At 51.1% G+C, this 18,301-nt stretch overlaps 2 protein-coding genes across 6 annotated transcripts in view; both read left to right on the top strand.

The window, feature by feature from the left end:
- Positions 1-10,659, top strand: part of LOC113404997 (myomegalin-like) — a 101,731-nt gene extending 91,072 nt beyond the window's left edge. For 4 of the 5 annotated variants that reach the window (XM_029912448.1, XM_029912450.1, XM_026656156.1 and 1 more), the window contains 8 exons: positions 1,255-1,449; positions 2,644-2,790; positions 5,724-5,805; positions 6,462-6,553; positions 7,873-7,989; positions 8,719-8,856; positions 9,186-9,298; positions 10,161-10,659. In XM_029912448.1, coding sequence (XP_029768308.1) covers positions 1,255-1,449; positions 2,644-2,790; positions 5,724-5,805; positions 6,462-6,553; positions 7,873-7,989; positions 8,719-8,856; positions 9,186-9,298; positions 10,161-10,410 — 1,134 coding nt within the window. In that variant the 3' untranslated portion in view covers positions 10,411-10,659. The remainder of the gene's footprint in view (positions 1-1,254; positions 1,450-2,643; positions 2,791-5,723; positions 5,806-6,461; positions 6,554-7,872; positions 7,990-8,718; positions 8,857-9,185; positions 9,299-10,160) is intronic. The other variant, XM_029912447.1, reaches the window with a different exon arrangement.
- Positions 10,660-16,974: 6,315 nt separating this feature from the next.
- LOC115271269 (myomegalin-like) overlaps positions 16,975-18,301 on the top strand; it is a 29,161-nt gene continuing 27,834 nt past the window's right edge. The window contains exon 1 of the mRNA XM_029912442.1: positions 16,975-16,996. Coding sequence (XP_029768302.1) covers positions 16,975-16,996 — 22 coding nt within the window. The remainder of the gene's footprint in view (positions 16,997-18,301) is intronic.

Below are 18,301 nucleotides of genomic sequence, written 5' to 3' on the forward strand. Positions count from 1 at the left end.
ATTGGAGGATTGGGCCAAAAGAAACCTGATGAGGTTCAACAAGGACAAGTGCAGAGTCCTGCACTTAGGACGGAAGAATCCCATGCACTGCTACAGACTAGGGACCGAATGGTTAGGTAGCAGTTCTGCAGAAAAGGACCTAGGGGTCACAGTGGACGAGAAGCTAGATATGAGTCAACAGTGTGCTCTTGTTGCCAAGAAGGCTAACGGCATTTTGGGCTGTATAAGTAGGGGCATTGCCAGCAGATCGAGGAACGTGATCGTTCCCCTTTATTCGACTTTGGTGAGGCCTCACCTGGAGTACTGTGTCCAGTTTTGGGCCCCACACTACAAGAAGGATGTGGAAAAATTGGAAAGAGTCCAGCGGAGGGCAACAAAAATGATTAGGGGTCTGGAGCACATGACTTATGAGGAGAGGCTGAGGGAACTGGGATTGTTTAGTCTGCAGAAGAGAAGAATGGGGGGGGATTTGATAGCTGCTTTCAACTACCTGAGGGGGGGTTCCAAAGAGGATGGAGCTTGGCTGTTCTCAGTGGTGGCAGATGACAGAACAAGGAGCAATGGTCTCAAGTTGCAGTGGGGGAGGTCTAGGTTGGATATTAGGAAACACTATTTCACTAGGAGGATGGTGAAGCACTGGAATGCGTTACCTAGGGAGGTGGTGGAATCTCCTTCCTTGGAGGTTTTTAAGGCCCAGCTTGACAAAGCCCTGGCTGGGATGATTTAGTTGGGGATTGGTCCTGCTTTGAGCAGGGGGTTGGACTAGATGACCTCCTGAGGTCCCTTCCAACCCTGATATTCTATGATCCCCCAGTGTGTCACCTTTTTAAATCTCTGTGCTCTTGGCCGCAGTTCAGAGGAGGGAGCAAATCAGAGGCAATGTAAAAATATCTAAACTAGCATAGTCCTCAATTTGAGAGCACTAACAATTACTGGCTCTGTAGAAGCAAAGGCTCTCCCTACAGAATGGAAGCACAGAGGCACGTCAGCCTCTGAGTGACATGCATGGCCCAGCCCCTTCCATATGTGCTGCAGGAAGAGGGGGGCGAACCAGGAAAGCTGCTCCCTGGAATCCTGGCAGGCCCTCGAATGCTGCGTTGGCATAAATGCTCGCTGTGCGTTGATTCTCTGCTGGTGACTGCATGTGATCAGAGAGGTGCTCCCAGGCTGCACAGCCGTTCATCCCAAAGTGCCAGGCTTCTCTGAGCATGGAGATGGAACGTCTCAACCCCTTTCTCCCTCCTTTTCCCCTAGGAGCTCACAGCAACCTTGCTCTGCAAGCTGGGCCCAGGGCAGAGTGAGATTGCAGAGGATCTGTGCTTGCGTCTCCAGCGGAAGGAGAGGATGCTGCAGGATCTCCTGAGTGACAGGAACAGACAGGCTGGAGAACATGAGACCGAACTTCGGGAGCTGCTTCAAGCCATGAGCACCCGGGAGCAGCGAAGCCGAGTGAGTTGCGCTCAGAGCAGCCGCTGACCAGCGTGGCTGTGATGGGTCTGCTGTGTGGAAACTGGTCTCTAGTCTCTGATGCCACGGGGGGAGCTGCAGGAAGTGTCTCATGTTTCAGAACCACATAACAATGAGAATACCCCCCTTGCCCATGTTAATGCAGAGTAAGGTTACAAATATCAACTCGTCGTCTGTGGGAAATTATACGGTAATAATTCTGAGCGCACCGTTCGCTTGTCCACGTGCCCCACAGGCCTACGTTGTGAAACCTGGGGGCTCTTCTTGTGCACCCAGATCAGGGTTTGCATGTGCGTATTGTGGGGTTGGGGAGAGGAAGGTGTGCAGCTCTCGGCTTGTGCACATTCACGGGGCATTCTGTGCACACATACCACCACTACCTGGCCAGCAGTCGTGGGAAAGGTGAACCCTGGAGCTCTTCCCCACAGCGGTGACATCAGGCGACCAGAGGGAAGCCCCATAGCCTGGTGGAGCCATCTCCTCTGCATAGAATCAGAAGGGTGGAGGGACAGCATGGGGGGAGCTCTGTTCATTGTATGTTAGCTGTATTTAACAGTCAAACTAGTATTCAAGACTATTGTGTGGACTACCAGGGAGTTAATGTTTCCACAAGAGTCTTACCCTCAGAATTGCCTGTGTTCAGTGCATTGAGATCAGTCAGTTTTAAATGTCACTGGAGTTTTGCATTGAATTTTCCTTTTTAACAGGATTAAAAAGCCAAGCTCCCAGCTATCTCCTCACAGCATTTGCCTCCCTTCTCTCCTCCAGCTCCCATCCTCTATCCTCATCCCCTCTGTCCTTCCAGGCCTCCTCCCATATTGCTGCACTCCGCAGCCCCCATGCCATGGGCGAGTTTTCACCATCCCAGTCAAAGGTTTGGTAGCACTGCTGAAGAGTTACTCAGCAAAGGCTGGGTAAGTGAAAGCAGGGGGCTGTGATGGCAATGCTGTAGCATTGACTGTTGTGTGTGCTGCCACAAAGCCCATAGTAAAGTCCCTGGTTAGAGTTGGAAAGGAAAGCTCCTGATCTCCGCTCCAGCAGCAAGCGATCGGTAAATCTGTCCTTATGTTGCCAGAGCAAGGAGTCCGGGCCAGGGTTTGGGCCAGTAGCCAACTGAGACCCAACTCTTTGTCACCTCTGCTTCTCTCCTCTCGCCTTGCTTTCCCGCTGCGTCAGGTAGCAGCCGAGAAGATGGTGCAGGCTCTGGCAGAAAAGAGTGGCGAAGTACAATTCCTGCGCCAGCAGCTGGTGGGGAAGGAGCTGGGGAAGAACACAGCGGCTGATGGCAGGCTTCTCCTCCAGAAAGACAAGCAGCCCTTTCAAGTAGGAATTGTGCACTGGATTGTTCTGTCCTTTGCATGCTGCCTCAGGACGGGGGAGAGAAGTGATTGCTGTAGCAGCAGGGGAGAGAGAGAGGCCTGTGGGAAGAAAGCAAATGCAGAGAGATACCAGAAGGGGGGTGAGGAGACGTACTGTGCGGGAAGAGTGATCAAGCACTGAGTGTATCACATGGAAGCCCTTGGCAGCTGTTAAGCATTATAGCAATACAAATAGTAAATATTAGGAGCCCACACGTAGATCTGGACCCTGTTGTGCTAGGCACAAACCAAAAAGACCATCCCTGCTAATGGGAGTCCAGGTGAGATCAGAACATCCTGATCTGAACCCCACAGCTTTTTCTCAGTCACTCAGCAGCTCCTTCCCACAGATCAGCTGAGAGCAGACGCTGCTTGTGTGGGCAGTATTGGAGTATTCATCCTCAATTGTCAAGTGTTTTTAAATCAGCTTTGCTAGGAACCCCTTTGCGACGGGTTCTCTCACAGAGACTCCCTTGGAACTGTCACCTGATGTGCTGAAGTTACCTCTGAGCCCATTTTCCCTGCCAGCTTGGGACTCCAGAACCCTGCCTTGTTGAGCCAGACACGCTAGCCTGCTGCAACATAGACCCAGGTCTGATCCGCGCCCCCAAAGCTGCAGGCTTTAACCAAAAACTGCTCAGCAGGTCACCTGCCTCCAGCACCCAGACACCCAGCTCTCAATGGGATCCAAACCCCAAATAAATCAGTTTTACTCAGTATAAAGCTTATACAGGGTAAACTCCTAAATTGTCCGCCCTCTATAACACTGATAGAGAGAGATGCACGGCTGTTTGCTCCCCCAGATATTAATCACTTACTCTCGGTTAATTAATAAAACAAAAGTGATTTTATTCAGTATTAAAAGTAGGATTAAAGTGGTTTCAAGTAATAACAGACAGAACAAAGTAAGTCACCAAACAAAATAAAGCAAAAACACGCAAGTCTAAGACTAATACATTAAGAAACTGTTTACAGGTAAAATCTCGCCCTCAGAGATGTTCCAATAAGCTTCTTTCACAGACTAGATGCCTTCCTAGTCTGGGCCCAATCCTTTCCCCTGGTACAGTCCTTGTTAGTTCCAGCCCAGGTGGTAACTAGGGGGTTTTCATGACTGGCCATCTCTTTTGTTCTCTTCCACCCCCTTTTATAGCTTTGGCACAAGGTGGGAATCTTTTGTCTCTCTGGATCCCCACCCCTCCTTCTAAATGGAAAAGCACCAGGTTTAAGATGGATTCTACCATTCTTCCTGGTCTGGTTTACAGGAACGAACCTTGCAAGTAAACAAACCCATTCACAGTTCATTGATTCTGAAGCACCCTTAAAGGCTTCCACTTAATGTGTTTACATCAGTAGTACAAGTTTATGTCTTATTCTCCTAACTCCAGACATAGAAATAATACATGCAAACAAATAGGATGAACACACTCAGTAGATTATAACCTTTTGTAATGATACCTTACAAGAAACTTTTTGCATAAAGCATATTCCAGTTACATCATATTTACACTTGTAAGCATATTTCCATAAAACATTACGGAGTGCAACGTCGCACCCTTTGTCACTGAGCATAAGCCAGGCTGCTTTTGTTGGAACCATTTCAATGGTTTCTTGGTGAACAAACGTCTAATTTTTGTTTAAAGTTGTAAAACATGTCATAGGGTTTAGAATCATGGAGTTTAGGCTGGAAGGAGCTAATAGGCCATCGGTGGTTTGTCTCTACTCCCCAATATCTCACAATGAGCTGGAGAGACTTTCCTTAACCTTTCCAAAATCGTGCATTTGGGCTGAGCTCCACTGTTAACTCTGAATTCTCGATGCTGAGTTGCACAGAGAAATATCTCTGCTATGTAGCTAGCTAGTGTGGCTCAGCCTAGAAAAGTTCTTCAGAGGGCTCTGGGGGAGTGTAAACAGGGCTGACTTGGGAGTGGCTTTGTAACCTTTACTGTCGTGCTCACTGCCAGCACCCCCAAGGTGTCCGATTTAGCAGGTGTCTGGAAGAAGGCAAGGCTCTGTTGGAAGATTGGTACCCATCATGGAAAATCCCCCGGCCTGGCACTGTTGCCCATGCATACAGCCTGTGGGCATATTTGATTCCTCTGTGTGCCTTCTGCATCCAGACCATTGCTAAATCCTGCCACTTTTTCATGACAGCAGCTTCGGTTCATCCTTTCCTCTTCATTCTAGCTATTAAAGCCCTAGACCAGTGGTCCCCCAACGCGGTGCCCGCGGGCACCAATGCATCTATGTGCGCCCGTGTACTGGCTGGCGGACAAGCATCCGCCGAGAAGCAGCGTCATCAAGAGGCGTCGCCGCCGAAATGCTGCTGATTTTTGGCGGCGACACCTCTTGACGTTGCCGCTTCTCGGCGGCATTTCGGCGGATGCTTGTCTGCCGGCCATGGTCCTCGGTGGCTCATCGTCTGGCACCCGCCAGACGAAAAAGGTTGGGGACCACTGCCCTAGACCATTCTCTTATCTCTTGCACTGTTGCTGCTGTCTCTTCTCTGGTGTCCCTGCTACTTGGTGCAACCCAAACATAGTGGCCAAGAACCTCTTTTCCTTTTCCTGCTCTGGACGCCTCTCTCTTTGGAGTCCCTTTCCTGACTTCCCAAGCTTGTTTCTCACACCAGATTTAAGCTCTCAGCCCATTTGTGCTTGTCTCCCTCCATTCCTCTGGGTTCTGAGATCCCCAAAATCTTGCAGGCCTCTGGTCAGCTCCCCCATAATTGAAAACCCCATCTGGCCAATGGTCTGTGTGACACCAGTACAGGAGCATGTGTCGTGTTTGGTCTCAGCGCTGGGCGGTGAGGCTTGGAGGTGGGCGGAAGGGTCTAAACTGTGCAGGGTGCACAGGGTGATCTCTAAGGGGGGAAAACCAGGAATCATTTTGTGTTTTCAGGAATTACTGCCAGGAGGTTGCGGGAACGCTACTGCTACCGGAATCTCCAAGGGAGAGGACAGCAAATACAGGATGGAGAAAGGTCAGTACGAAGGTGACCCAAGGCTTTTGCCATGGGGAGAACTGTCTCGTGACAAACAACCTGCAAAGACACCAAAGAACTTTAACCAGGAGTATTGACTGGAGTCATCCTTCCCCAGGGTTGTGAGGCTGGGGATAAAACTTGGGGCACTCAATGACTGTGGCTTGGATTTGGGATGGGAGACTGGTGCTTGGGAATCACTGACGGGTTCTGGACTCCAGTGCTGAGTGGAGGAAGCTGGTGTGGGAGGGGGAGCTGGTGTTTGCTGATCACTGGGCTAATCAGAATGTTCTGCCCTCCTTGACTGGGAGGAGTGCGGTTAATCTGGGAGGGCAGGTGGGGATACTTGGAACTCTTCCCAGGGCTGAGGCCACTGGATTCTGGACTCTGGAGGGGAGAGCATCAGGAATGGGAATGGACTCTAGCTGGGGCGGCTGGTAGTTGAGGATCACTATGGGAGCAGGAGCATTAGAAAAGGCCTTGAAAAATCCATCTCCGTGGTAGGGGTGCAAATGCCATCAACTTGTTCAGGATTTGAGCTCTAATTTGGAAAAGATTCTGTTTCTAATGCTTGCAGTTAGAAAACCAGGGTGTGTCTGGTAGATAATTCAAGCCCTGCGTTAATGTAACTTTTGGGGCTGTGGTTTCCTCTCCAGGCCCGTTGGAGACGGCTGCCGAGCTGGAGAAGGAGCTTGTTAATGCCAGAGAGGAACTGGAGCTAATGGCAAGAAAGGAAAGAGAAAGCAGGGTGAGTTTGTGGCGAGACCCTGAGCGTCTGCAGTCTGAGGCTTGTTTCACTCGAGACCAAATCCAGCCTGGCCTGCCTTCAAACAGCCATGCTATGTTCATACTCCCACCCTGTGGGGAACGGGCTGTCTCTTGCTCAGTGTTTGTATAGTGCCCAGCACAATGGAGCTTGGAAGCACTGAGTATTAATTATTATTTGGTTTCTGGTAAGGACCCTGCATGGGAATGGAAGGTGCTAGCCCTGGTGTCCTGGTCAGATTTTCAGCTCTGGCGATTACATTCAGCCTCCCTATTCCTCTTGCATTTTTTGTTGGATATAGTTTCTTTTTCACGTCCTGTCACGAGCAGTGCACTGTTAAATTGCTGCTTTGTTCCACCCCAGAGGTAGCTTATTTCCTAAATGGAAACCATCTAGATCATTACATTTGTGAGTAGCTGGCCTATGCTTTATCCCGGGGATGCTCTGGTTTCCGGTGTAGCGACCTTTATGCTCACTACTGACTAGGGCAGCGATTCTCAACCCGTGGGCCGCTGGGCCACATGGGGTCCAGGTTCCTGGCTGCCTGGCCACCTAGCGCGGTGGGGTCCGGGTGGTCCAGCCAGCCCGGGGCTGCCAGCCGGCCTGGGGAGGGCTGTGGTTGGTGTCGGAGCTGCCGGCTAGCCCCACAGGGTTGGGGTCCGGGCTGCCACCCGGCTGCCCTGCAACCCGATCCTGCACAGCGGGGTCCGGGGTCACTGCCATCCTGCCCAGGGCTCCACTCCTGGCCCCACTCTGTGAAGGGGTCTCTGGGCAGGAGGTGCTGGGCATAGGGATCTGTGGAGGGAGGTTTGGGGGGGAGGCACGCTGTGGATCTCAACCTGCAGCCCAACACAGCCCACAATGATAAATAGGTTGAGAACCACTGGACTAGGGATTGTCCCCATGTGGTGTCAAAGTCATGAAGCTGACAGACTGATGTGGGTCCTTTATTTCCATTTCCCCTCCATCAACTCCACAGGCACCTCTCTTGATGGAGGGGTGAACAAAGGGTCTGGTTATGGGATTGCAGTGCTGACTTGATGAGACTGAAGGAAAGTTTCCTTCCTGGGCCCAGTTTGGCCCTCCTCCCCCTTTCTCAGAAATGTTGTCTTTAGCCTCAGATAGAGGCATCGTACAGCGTGTAGTAGTGTTGCACTGAGTGAAGGAGGCCACTCACGACTCTGGCCAGCACCACAGATTAGGGGCATGAGGGTGGGATGATTGAGGCAGTGGCATGGAGGGTTTATGGCATGTGTCTGGGTTGCGGAGCTTTCACTGACCCCGTGGTCTCTGCTCTGTAGTTGGAGCTCTCTTCTCTTCAGTCTGTGGTGACGGCACAGGAGGAGGAGCTGCAGGTGCAGGCCTCAGATATTGAGTCCCTGACCAGGAACATCCAGAGCAAGGAGGACCTTATAAAGGTGGGATCTCTACAGTTCTCCTGACATACTGTCTGATCATCTCTGCCCAGGGATGCTAGTGAACAACCTCCAGTTCCCCCCACCTCGAGGCTTCTAGCTGGCTTCCAGTGTACTGTAAAATGTCAGAAACAGGAAGCCAGGTTTCCATGGAGATCAGCAACGAGGTGGATGTATGAGGAGACTCCTGAGCTGTATTCGAGATCTCACGCATGGATCTTGTAACATCTCGGGCTTGGCATCCTGGGCCTCACTCCATGGTTCCTGTAAAACACGAAGAGTTGGGAACCCAGGGCTCCATCTGACATCTCATTATGTAGGAGTCTCCCATCATTTTGCTCAGATCATCATTTTGCTCAGATGCTCATTTGGGGATCTTGTTATTCCTGGAGTGCCCTTGCTGTGCATCCTGGACCTTGTTTAGGAGTTCTGGAGCGTGCAGGGTGCCTTGCATCCTGTCTGGAGTCTTGAGTCAGGCTCCTGTTAGCACAAAGCAACAGTAAGGCTTGCTCTGGGATGTTGGTGCTGCACACCCCCGAGTGTGGTTTTTTTCTGAATTGTCTGGCTCACCCTTGGAAGGGATAGGAGTTCCCCTTGTTGGTGACCCTAATCTGTGATGTCTCTAGGGACCTTTGTAATTCCAGCTTGCACTGATTAATTCCAGCTTGCATCGATTCAAGGGGTGTCTCCTGTTGCTGATCTCCAGCCAACTCTGCTCTCCTTGGCTTTCAGGACCTGCAGATGCAGCTGGTTGATCCTGAAGAAATCCCAGCTGTGGAACGACTGACCCAAGAAGTCCTGGTGCTTCGGGAGAAAGTAGCCACAGCAGAGTCACGAGGACAGGAGGCTACAGGGAACAGACGGCAACAGGTAGCGCATGCTCTGATGAAATCTCCCGCAGAGGGGATATCTCATGGGCTGCAGGCTCAGGCCTGTTTCCAGTTCCTGCAGTTAGTTAATTCTCTATTGCCAGTTCTGCACTGTAATGCTGTTGCCTGGGAGAGAGTGTGCCAGTGTACGTGCAGGTATAAGAGGGGCTCAGATCCTCTTTATGGCACAGAGAGGTGGTTTGGATCCCACGCACGGGCGGAGGTCAGCCCCTCATCTCCATGTCCCTGACATGACCAACTCCAGTCTCTTGGCTGGACTCTGCTCAGCTCCTACCTCTGCCTGTTGCTTTTTGCCTCCGCTCTCCCCAGCTGTTGCTGATGCTGGAAGGGCTGGTGGCGGAGAAGAGTCGCCTGAATGAAGCTCTGCAAGCAGAAAGGCAGCTGTACAGCAGTCTGGTGAAGTTCCACGCTCACCCAGACAGGTAGGGGGCCCTCATGCTGCCGTGTGGTCCTGCGAGGTGGAGGAGCTGCACTCCCTCTGGGGGACTTGTTCAAAGGGAAAAGTTGAAGCACTAGGGTGTCCGTGAGCCTGTGTGAGCAGGGAATTGTTCAGTGGGCTGCTGCTGGGGAGTGGCTGATTAAAGGCAGCGTCCTTCCCATGGCAGAGGAGATCACATGAGTCAGGCAAGACAGCAGGAGTTAATGACACCCCAGAGCTCTAATGCTCCTTTCAGATTCTCCTCTCCCCTTGATTTCTCCCCGCCCCCTTGGCTTCCCCTCCCTTGCTTCCTGACATCTCAGAGAGGCTGCATGTCCCTTTGTTAAATCATTGATCTGAAAATTGCTTGGGGCTTCTAGTAGTTTGTCCAGGTCATTCCCCTCCATGACAGCATGACTGACGTTGCTACCCTCCACCACGCGAGCCTTGGTGGGGCGGGGAGCTGAGCAGTCTGCGGGGCTGAAGGAACCACGCACACATGGAGTTTCTCTTGGTATTTGATTCAGTGGTGATAACTAGCGACGGCCAGGAAGCCACTGTCCCTGCCCTGACTTCCCAGGGGATTGGGGGTGAGTCTGGGGGAACTGCTCCGTGGGTGTACGAGTCTGTGCCTGACCCATGTGGGGGGTGGGTGCTGGGGCCCGGCACCTGCAGCTGGTTCTGGTCAAAGTTAGAAGAGAAGCGGAAGGAGCCGATGCTGGATCTACCTTTGGAGCACGGATGAGCAGTGCTCTGAGTAAGTGGTGGTTAGACATGAGCCAGCACCGCTCTGTCTCCTTACTGGTGTGGACATTCCGTGAAGCCTGTCTAACCCTCTTCCCTTTCTGTATGACGTGTCTAATTAGCCCCGAGAGAGGCCAGACTCTGCGGGCGGAGCTGGAGGGGGCCCAGGCGCTCCGTGGACGACTGGAAGAGGCTCTTGGCAGAAGCATGGAGCATTTGCGCAGGCTGGAGACCCTGGGCGCCTTTGGAGGTGGGGAACAGCAGAGTGTGAGAGAGAGTCCTACCCCAGCATGCCTTCTGAGCTCTGGCCTTCACCCTGCCACCTGCCCTGGATGGAAACTGGTCACTAACCGAGCAAGCCTGGCTGACTGACTCTGGGAGGGTTGACTTGTTACTAATGATGTGATAGGAGTGGTGCATTTAGAGCTGCCCTGGAAATGGCGATCCGTGCAACCCATGTGTGTCTCGTCTATGTACCTGTCTCTGGTCCTTCAGGGGAGGTTATGAAATATATTTGCACATTTGAGTCATTCCATTTTAGTTGATCCACCTCCATCCTTCTCCTACTCCTCCCTTTGTTCCTCTCCCAATGGGCCAAATAAAGATTCCCTCCCTGTGAAAGCGATTTTAAATGTTCTGTGCCATCTCACAAATGCATGGGTGTGTATTTTTATTTTCCTCCAAATCTTTCCCAGTCAGTTAAGTGCTGCTCATAGGACAACGGCTGCCTCCGCAACCGCATGACAGAGTAAAGAGAGAGCAAAGTGTCTGGGGAGAAGCAAGTTCTCCCTTGCAGACAGAGCTAGGCCCTTTGACAAGGACAGTGGCAGCCAGAGAGGAGGGCCTTTTTTGGTAGTCGCTGTATCACTGATGTTGATTCTTGGCCTAACAACGAAATGACCCGTTTTAGCCTACAGCCGGATCCAGCTCCTGTGGAAGCCTTGACTGGAATCTCTTCCATTTCTGTGGTTGAGACAGTCTCTCTGCCAGCCTTGGAACATGACTCATTCGTCCTGGGCTAAGCTTTGTCCCCGTGGGTTGTCATCATCAGCAAGCTCCTCTGTGCAGCAAAAGGAAAGAGTTCCCAGCCTCTCAAGGACAAAAGGCTGAGGCTGAGAGGGGTTGGGAGTGACAAAGCCCAGTCTGACCTGGCAGGACGTGTTCCTCTCAGGGTGGAATGGGCCATGACGACTCTGCTCCGTGTTCTCAGCTTGTGCATGCCCCTCTAGTCCGTGACGAGTAGACCCTAGTTCTTTGCGCTGCTTTGAACACTTGAGGTCAGGCTGCAGGACCCCTCTGGGCATATGCGGCTCTATGCTATTTTGCAAGTGGGCATTTCCATTCATGAGTGCAATGTCTATTCCAGGGCCTCAGTTTCTCTTTCATAAAGGTATTCCTACTGCCGTAAACCAGGAGAGCCAAACCAGCAGGGATTTCCCACACCAGCTTTTCAGCAGCCATCCTTTGAGTGGCAGAGGGGAAATCTACCACTTCTTATGTTTTCTGTGAGCATGGGTGGGACTAGATCCAGTACATCGCTTAGCCACCCACTCTCCGTCTCTTACGTGTGCTTATCTGGACCAACCTCTCAACAGTGAGCAATAACATGAGGCCTCAACCTGGGATGGCAGAGCAACCTGGGCTGAGGAGCTGCAGTTCCCTTCGGTGTCCTCGTTCCCTGCACACTGCCTCATTCATGTAGAAGGGATAGAGCAGCTCTCACGCTTCTGTCAGGAGGAGACCAAACCATTCATGTGTTTTAACCCTCTTCCCTCCTGTGTGCTTTCCACCCTTGAGTTCTAGGCAGGGATGGAAAAGCCCTGGCTAGGTGTGTCCAGGCCATCTCCCCCTGGCCAATTCAGGATTTTTCCAATGCGTGTTTGCTACTGTTTGAATGTGCTGATTGATAGCCATTCCACTGCTACTCTGGGGGCTGCTTTCGCAGCCTAATACATTTCATTGAAAGGAAGTTTCTCTTAATATTTAATCTAGATTTCTCCTTTCTTAATTTCATCCCATCACTCTTAGTTACATCTGTGTATCACACTCTCCTCTCTCTCTGCGTGTGCTGTTTACATCCTGCAGATATTACTGTTGTGTTCCCCCTTTGCCATCCCAGACAGATGTAGCTCTTTTAATCTTTCCTCCTTAGTCCATTACCCTGCTAACTCTATCACCCCTCTCTGAACTGACTCTCTCTCCACTTCATCAATATCTGGTAAGGTGCCCAGAACAGAATGAAGTCGTATTGGCATGGCCTAAAGGACAGGTGATGTGATGATGCTTTTACATATGCAGCCCTGAGCTGTCACTGCATTGTTTTCTTTTTCCAGTTTTGTCATGCTGCAGTCTTGTGTCTGATTTGCTTCTTTCAGCATCCTGGCCTCCCAGCATACCCTGGAGCTGGGGTTTGGACTGTTTCCCCCCGATGTTAGCTTAGTTCTTTCCAAGCTCTATGTAAAGGATTTTTTACAAATCCTTTTAGCAGTTATCCTCATAACTCCCTGGGAGGTCGGGCAGTGCTGTTAGCCCTATTCTGCAGCTGGGGAACTGACAGAGATTAAGTGACTTGCCCAAGGTCATTCAGGAAGTCTGTTGCAGAGCAGGGGACTGAACTAGGGTTTTCTCAGTCCTGGGCTAGTCCCCTGGCCACTAGGTTTTCAATCCTCTGAACCTTGTATTTTCTGCCTGGAGTACATCTCCCTCCTGACCCTCCCGCATTTTAGTTTCATCTGAATTTCATTCCTGGGCTGCCTGTGCCCCCATTCCCAGCATCGATAAAGATAGGCTGTAGCTAAGACTAGTCCCTGCAGCACCCCATTGCATCCTGCACTGCTGTTGTGTGGGTTAGCATAACCTGTGTCATTAGCCTTTCTGGATGGCCGTTCTGACCGCTTTCTGTCCACATACTAGTATTTATACCAAAGCTGACTTCAGTTCTAAGAGTATGGTGACATGAGAGAGTATCGCATGCTTTATAAGTCCAAATATAGCGCATCTGCTGCATCCCCTTCAGCCACTGAGCCTAGTGAAAAAAGCATTCAGCTTTGTGTGGCAAAATCTTGGTTCCTGCTTGCTCATGATTCCAATAGCTGTGAGATGTGTAGTGCTTTCCCCCATGCTCCATTATTTTACTGTCAGGGCACAGAAGGAGAATGGCCAGATCCCTTTTCTTTCCTTGGGGGGGGACAGGGTGGAGCGTTTGCTTTTCTCCAATCTTCTGATCCCTCCCCATTTTTTGGATCAAAAATTGAATTGCTGGCCACCAACAGTGACCTCCTGAGGGCAGCGGGGAGCAGAGTATGCAGGCCTCTAGCTGTGTCGAGGGACAATGCTTGTGCCAGTCCTGGTTTCCAGGTTATCCCAGAAGCCATTGCAAAGATAGATGGTGGAGTCTAAACATTCCTTTGTAGCTGCAAATAAATGGCCAGTATATTGACTAGTTGACCCACAGGCCGAGAGAGGTCTCTCCTTGTTAAAAGGTGCTATCTCCAGAGTCTGTTTGCGTTACCTCTAGCCACCTGTAGCAGTACAGACTGCTCTTAGTCTCTTGTGCCAGCCAGAGTGGGGGTGCCATGCTTCCCACTCAGAATAGCAGCGTTTACACTTGCTACACTGGTGCAAGGCAGAGGGAATTAGACCCAGAGATGGCAAAGATGGAGAGATTCATAGATTCCAAGGCCAGAAGGGACCAAATACGTGACCTAACAGTTACCTGGTAGGTTATTTTTAGCCCATCCACTGCCATCCTCTCTCTGGAGTTCTTCCCTGTGATGTAGCATCAGTGCTTTGTCCAGGCCGGTGTAAATACCAACAGTGATGGAGCTGCTGTCCCAGGAAGTCTATTTCATGGTCTAAGGACAGATCGCCCTGGCAGGCCTGTCTTCCTGATTGTTTCAATTCTCCTTTTTTAAAAACTGTTGCTCCTTCTCCTCCCCTGGCCTGGATAATTCCCCTCTCTGCAGGGCGTTTGCACCCTTCAGGTGTTGGTAGACTCCTACCAAGTTCCCTCTTTTTTGTCACCTAAAGAGAAGCGATGCATATTGGGCTCTTCTGCTACAAAGAATCCTTTACGTCAGGCCCAGGCCCAATTATGCTGGGCATTAGGCAGCCCCAGCTGCAGCGACATTTCCAGCGCCCTGCTCAGTTGCATTCCTTTTCTCCTTGCTCCACTTCTCAGTAGTTCTCTCTGGTGATTGCCTGTTAATTCCTCACCACTTTCTGTCAGACACAATAGACTAGTTTCACACACACCAGACTCCCATACCTCCCTGCTCTGCACATGCAGCTCCCAATCCCATTGGGTTTTCCTTTGCAGCCCCATCCTATTGCACACTCATCCCATCTCATACTTGTGTTCCTGTTGCCTTAACCTCCCATTAGATACTTTTCTCCCTTCTAGCTGTCTTTGTTTTTCATTTTTCAGAGCTGCCTCTCCTTGTGTTATTGCCTGACCACGTTTCTAACCTTGGAAGGGACCTTTTGAGTGATTTCTGTTTCCGCTGGAGCGTAGGCCACATCCCCGCTAGCCACTGTCATCGGTGGGGGGGGGGGGTCTATCACAGCTCTGTTTGCTCTTCCCTCATCGTTCATGGATGTGCTAAATAAGAGCAGACAGAGTCCCAACCGAGCAGTACTCCACTGGAGTATGGGTGGGTCTCAGCACGTGTGTGTCAGAGAGTGAATCTGAAGGATGTTCTGAGACAAGCATTGGTTTCCCCAGCCGTCCCCTTCCCTAAAAGCAGGGTTGCAACTCAATGGGGCTCAGACTAAGGCGGTGGCAATATTCGGTAGGAAGTGTCTTTATGCTAAAGCTGGAAGCTTAAAACTTCAACTGAGCCAGCTGAAATACTTGGCTTGGTAAGAGGAGGTCAGTGTTGTGAGCATCTCATGCCGTTGGGTGACCCTGTCTCCCGGCTGTGTGAGAGAGCTAGGTTAGGCTGCTGGGGAGGACGAGCTGTGCTATATAAAAAGGAGCTGTACATGGTATGGAAAGATCACTCCATACTGGAGATGACCAAGGGCTGGGGTCTATTGCTTTAAAAATCCCAGGGGTCAGAACATAAGAATGGCCATACTGCATCAGACCAAACGTCAATCTAGCCCAGTATCCTGTCTTCCAACTGGCCAATGCCAGATGCCCCAAAGGGAATGAACAGAACAAGTAATCATCAAGTGATCCATCCCCTGTTGCCTATTCCCAGTTTCTGGCAAACAGGGCTAGGGACACCATCCCTGCCCATCCTGGCTAATAGCCATTGATGGACCTACCCTTCATTAACTTATCTAGTTCTTTTTTGAACTCTATTATAGTCTTGGCCTTCACAACATCCTCTGGCAAGGAGTGCCACAGGTTGACTGTGTGTTGTGTGGAAAAAATACTTCCTTTTGTTTGTTGTAAACATGCTGCCTATTAATTTCAGAAGGACACAACTGGTGCACTGCAGGCTTCCCAGGTGCAGTAGCCACAAGGGGCCAGCTTGGCTGGTGTGCCTCCGTGCAGCCCCATTGCTCTCAGGGGAGCTGCGTTGATGTGCACCAGCTGAAACTGCTTCAAGGGTCCGAATATGTTAAGAGATGAGGGAAATCACAAAACTGGGCCTGCTCCTGCTGGGAGCAGAACAGGCCTTTTGCTGCTACCGCTCTAAGTCCTCTTGTGTTAGGTGCTACAAGTGCAATCTCAGAGGGCAAGGTTTTGCAAAGCAATTTGAAACCTTGTCTGCCTGCTTTTTAGCCCCCCATATTGGTGCCTGCCAGACAGGTGGTGAGCTCTGCGGGAGGCTAGCTAAGACACTGTAGCAGAGGTGCAGAGAGTTTGCGGAAGCACAGGAAAGCCAGTAAAAGCGATGGGCCTGACTCGTGGGTGCTGTGGAGGTGCCGAAGGCTCATAAAGCTGGTTTAGTTGTCTGGGCTTTCCCCTCTGTGCAGGAGGAAAACCCAATGTGCAGAGAACCCATGTAGCAGCTCAGGCAGGTGCCCTCTTGCAGCCCCCCTCCCCTGTGACATGCTAAAGGGGGTGTGACCAAAGCAGCGCATCCCTCCAGCTATTCCTGGTTACGGAGTGGCCAGGGGAGCAGGTTAGGAGAGCCTTGAGGTTGCTCTAAGAGTGTGGCCAAACTAGCACCTCGCTAGCCCCAGCAGCAGGATACTGCCCCTTTGCTCTTCTCCAGAAACAGCCGTCCTAGTGGTAGGAAGCCAGCAGGCTGCCTGGGTGCGGGACCCTACGTTCCCAGGGGCCATGGAAATGGAAGCATTGCAATTAGATGGATTTATTGGCATGACTCTTCAGACAATGGTGAAAATCATCCCAGTGTTGCCTTGCCAAAGACTGAAGCCTCTAAAGAGGAGTTTCTGGAGCAGCCAGGGGAAGCTTGGGTGCAGTAAATCATCAGGGCTGGCTGGTATTGGCTGAGGGTCAGAAGGGAAGGGTGAAGATATGAATGTGTGAAGATATGAATATTCACTGTGGGGCTTGATCCTGAAATATGCTGAGATTGGGAGAGCTCTCACCTTTTCCTAAGGCCCAGGAGCCAGGGAGAATACACTGGGGGCCTTGTATGCTCCCAACCTGCTGGGGGTCCCAGAGGAAATTACTCGAGAGACCCTGATAATACAGCTGCCTCAGAGCCATTCACCTAGGGACAGGGCTCCCAGTGGATCGTGTGGGATCTGCCGAGGTGGGAGATGCTCAGCTGACTCATCCCACAGAGGGAGCCCCACCACCTGATGGAGCAGTGAGAGGGGAATGGTGAGAGGCTCTTTCTCGCAGGTTTGGCTGGAGGAGGGCCCTGGGGAGGATCAGGCTCCCTGAGTGCGGCCGGGCAGGAGAGCAAACATGGGGAAACTGCAGCATCCAGCAAGCCCAGCACAATGGCAGGAGTCGTAACCTACCTGTGCTGAAGGGGAACCTGGCAGAGCTCGCGCCTAGTGCAAACGATGCTCTACGCCGTGCAGGAAGGTGCAAGGAACACGACGCACTGCCGCAGCTTTGCAAAGGGCTGCTCCAGGATGTGAAGTTCAAAGAGACTCTGGGTGGGGCTTGTTCACGGCTTGCAGAGGGGCAGAGCAATGCCAGGCTAGCCAAAAGAGGGCTTTGCTAATACACTAGGGGGGCAAATAAATTAGAGTATTGAATATGTTGGGGCTAGGAAGCTGCTTTTTAAAATCTCACTATGTAAACTTGTTTGGCCTATTAGGCGGTAAAGGAAACCCTTCTGATAATTAGTGATCTCTGCAGAGCAGAGAGGGAATGCTTTGCAGAATATGCCAGTGAGTCCAAGTCACCTGCATCCTAGACTAATAGGCAAATTAACAAGTTTACTGAATCATGGCTAACTCTTTGAACAAGCATGGGGAAAAGCCAGTATGGATCCAATCTTCAAGTCAGGAAAAGGAGAACAGCCCTGCCAATTACCAGCTGGTAAGTTCAGCTTCTTTCCCTAGGAAAATGTTGGACCAGTTATTAAGAGGAAAAAGATCGGTAAAGATGGAAGGTATATTGGAACCAAGAGCAATAAGTAGCGGGGGGATTTCAAGCAATGAATCCTCAGAATGCCGGTATAGCGCTTTGTTTCGAGACATCCAATACCCCAGGTAGCCTGCAACTGGCTGTACTTATATGGGTATGAGAGGGTGAGAGAGATTGTTCTCACTGCTCAAAGAAACTGCAGCAGAGTCCTGCTGGTAACAACCACGTCTAAACTAGTAGCTGGCATGAGTTGGACCCTAGCACGGAGAGAACCAAAAGATAGAAACGGCAGCCGCTGGGGCTGGGAGGTGGTTTCTAGTAAGGTGCTGCAGGGATCAGTGTTAGGGCTGGTTTTATGAATGAGCTGGACTAGCAGGAAATGACCCTGAAATTTGCACTGGTACTGTACTGGCAGGCCATGTGCAAATCAGCTGCTGTTAGAGCTGTTAGAATGGCACACAGGCCATTTTAAACAAAGACTTGATCTGGAGAATGCAGCTCTAATGCATCTTGGGCAAACTAACCAGAGACCCACCTATTTCATGGGAGTGAGCTATGGGGAAAGGGTAATGCCAAAAAAGAGTGGGGGACTTGAGTGGGCAGACAGGTTTGTATCTGAGATGGCTGGGAAGCACCAGTGAGAATTGGCGCTGCCTATATGACTGTGATGGAACAGAGAGGAGATGGTCCCTCATGACTCCACTTAGACAGCAGCAGGAATCCTGGGACAGGTTCAGGGCCCTGGCTGCTACAGCTCCTATGTGCCACTCCAGTGGGACATGGGGGTCTGAAGGT

Source organism: Terrapene carolina, unplaced genomic scaffold, assembly GCF_002925995.2.
Source record: "Terrapene carolina triunguis isolate 2854851 unplaced genomic scaffold, T_m_triunguis-2.0 Scaffold212, whole genome shotgun sequence".
In the NCBI taxonomy this organism is placed as follows: Eukaryota; Metazoa; Chordata; order Testudines; family Emydidae; genus Terrapene; species Terrapene triunguis.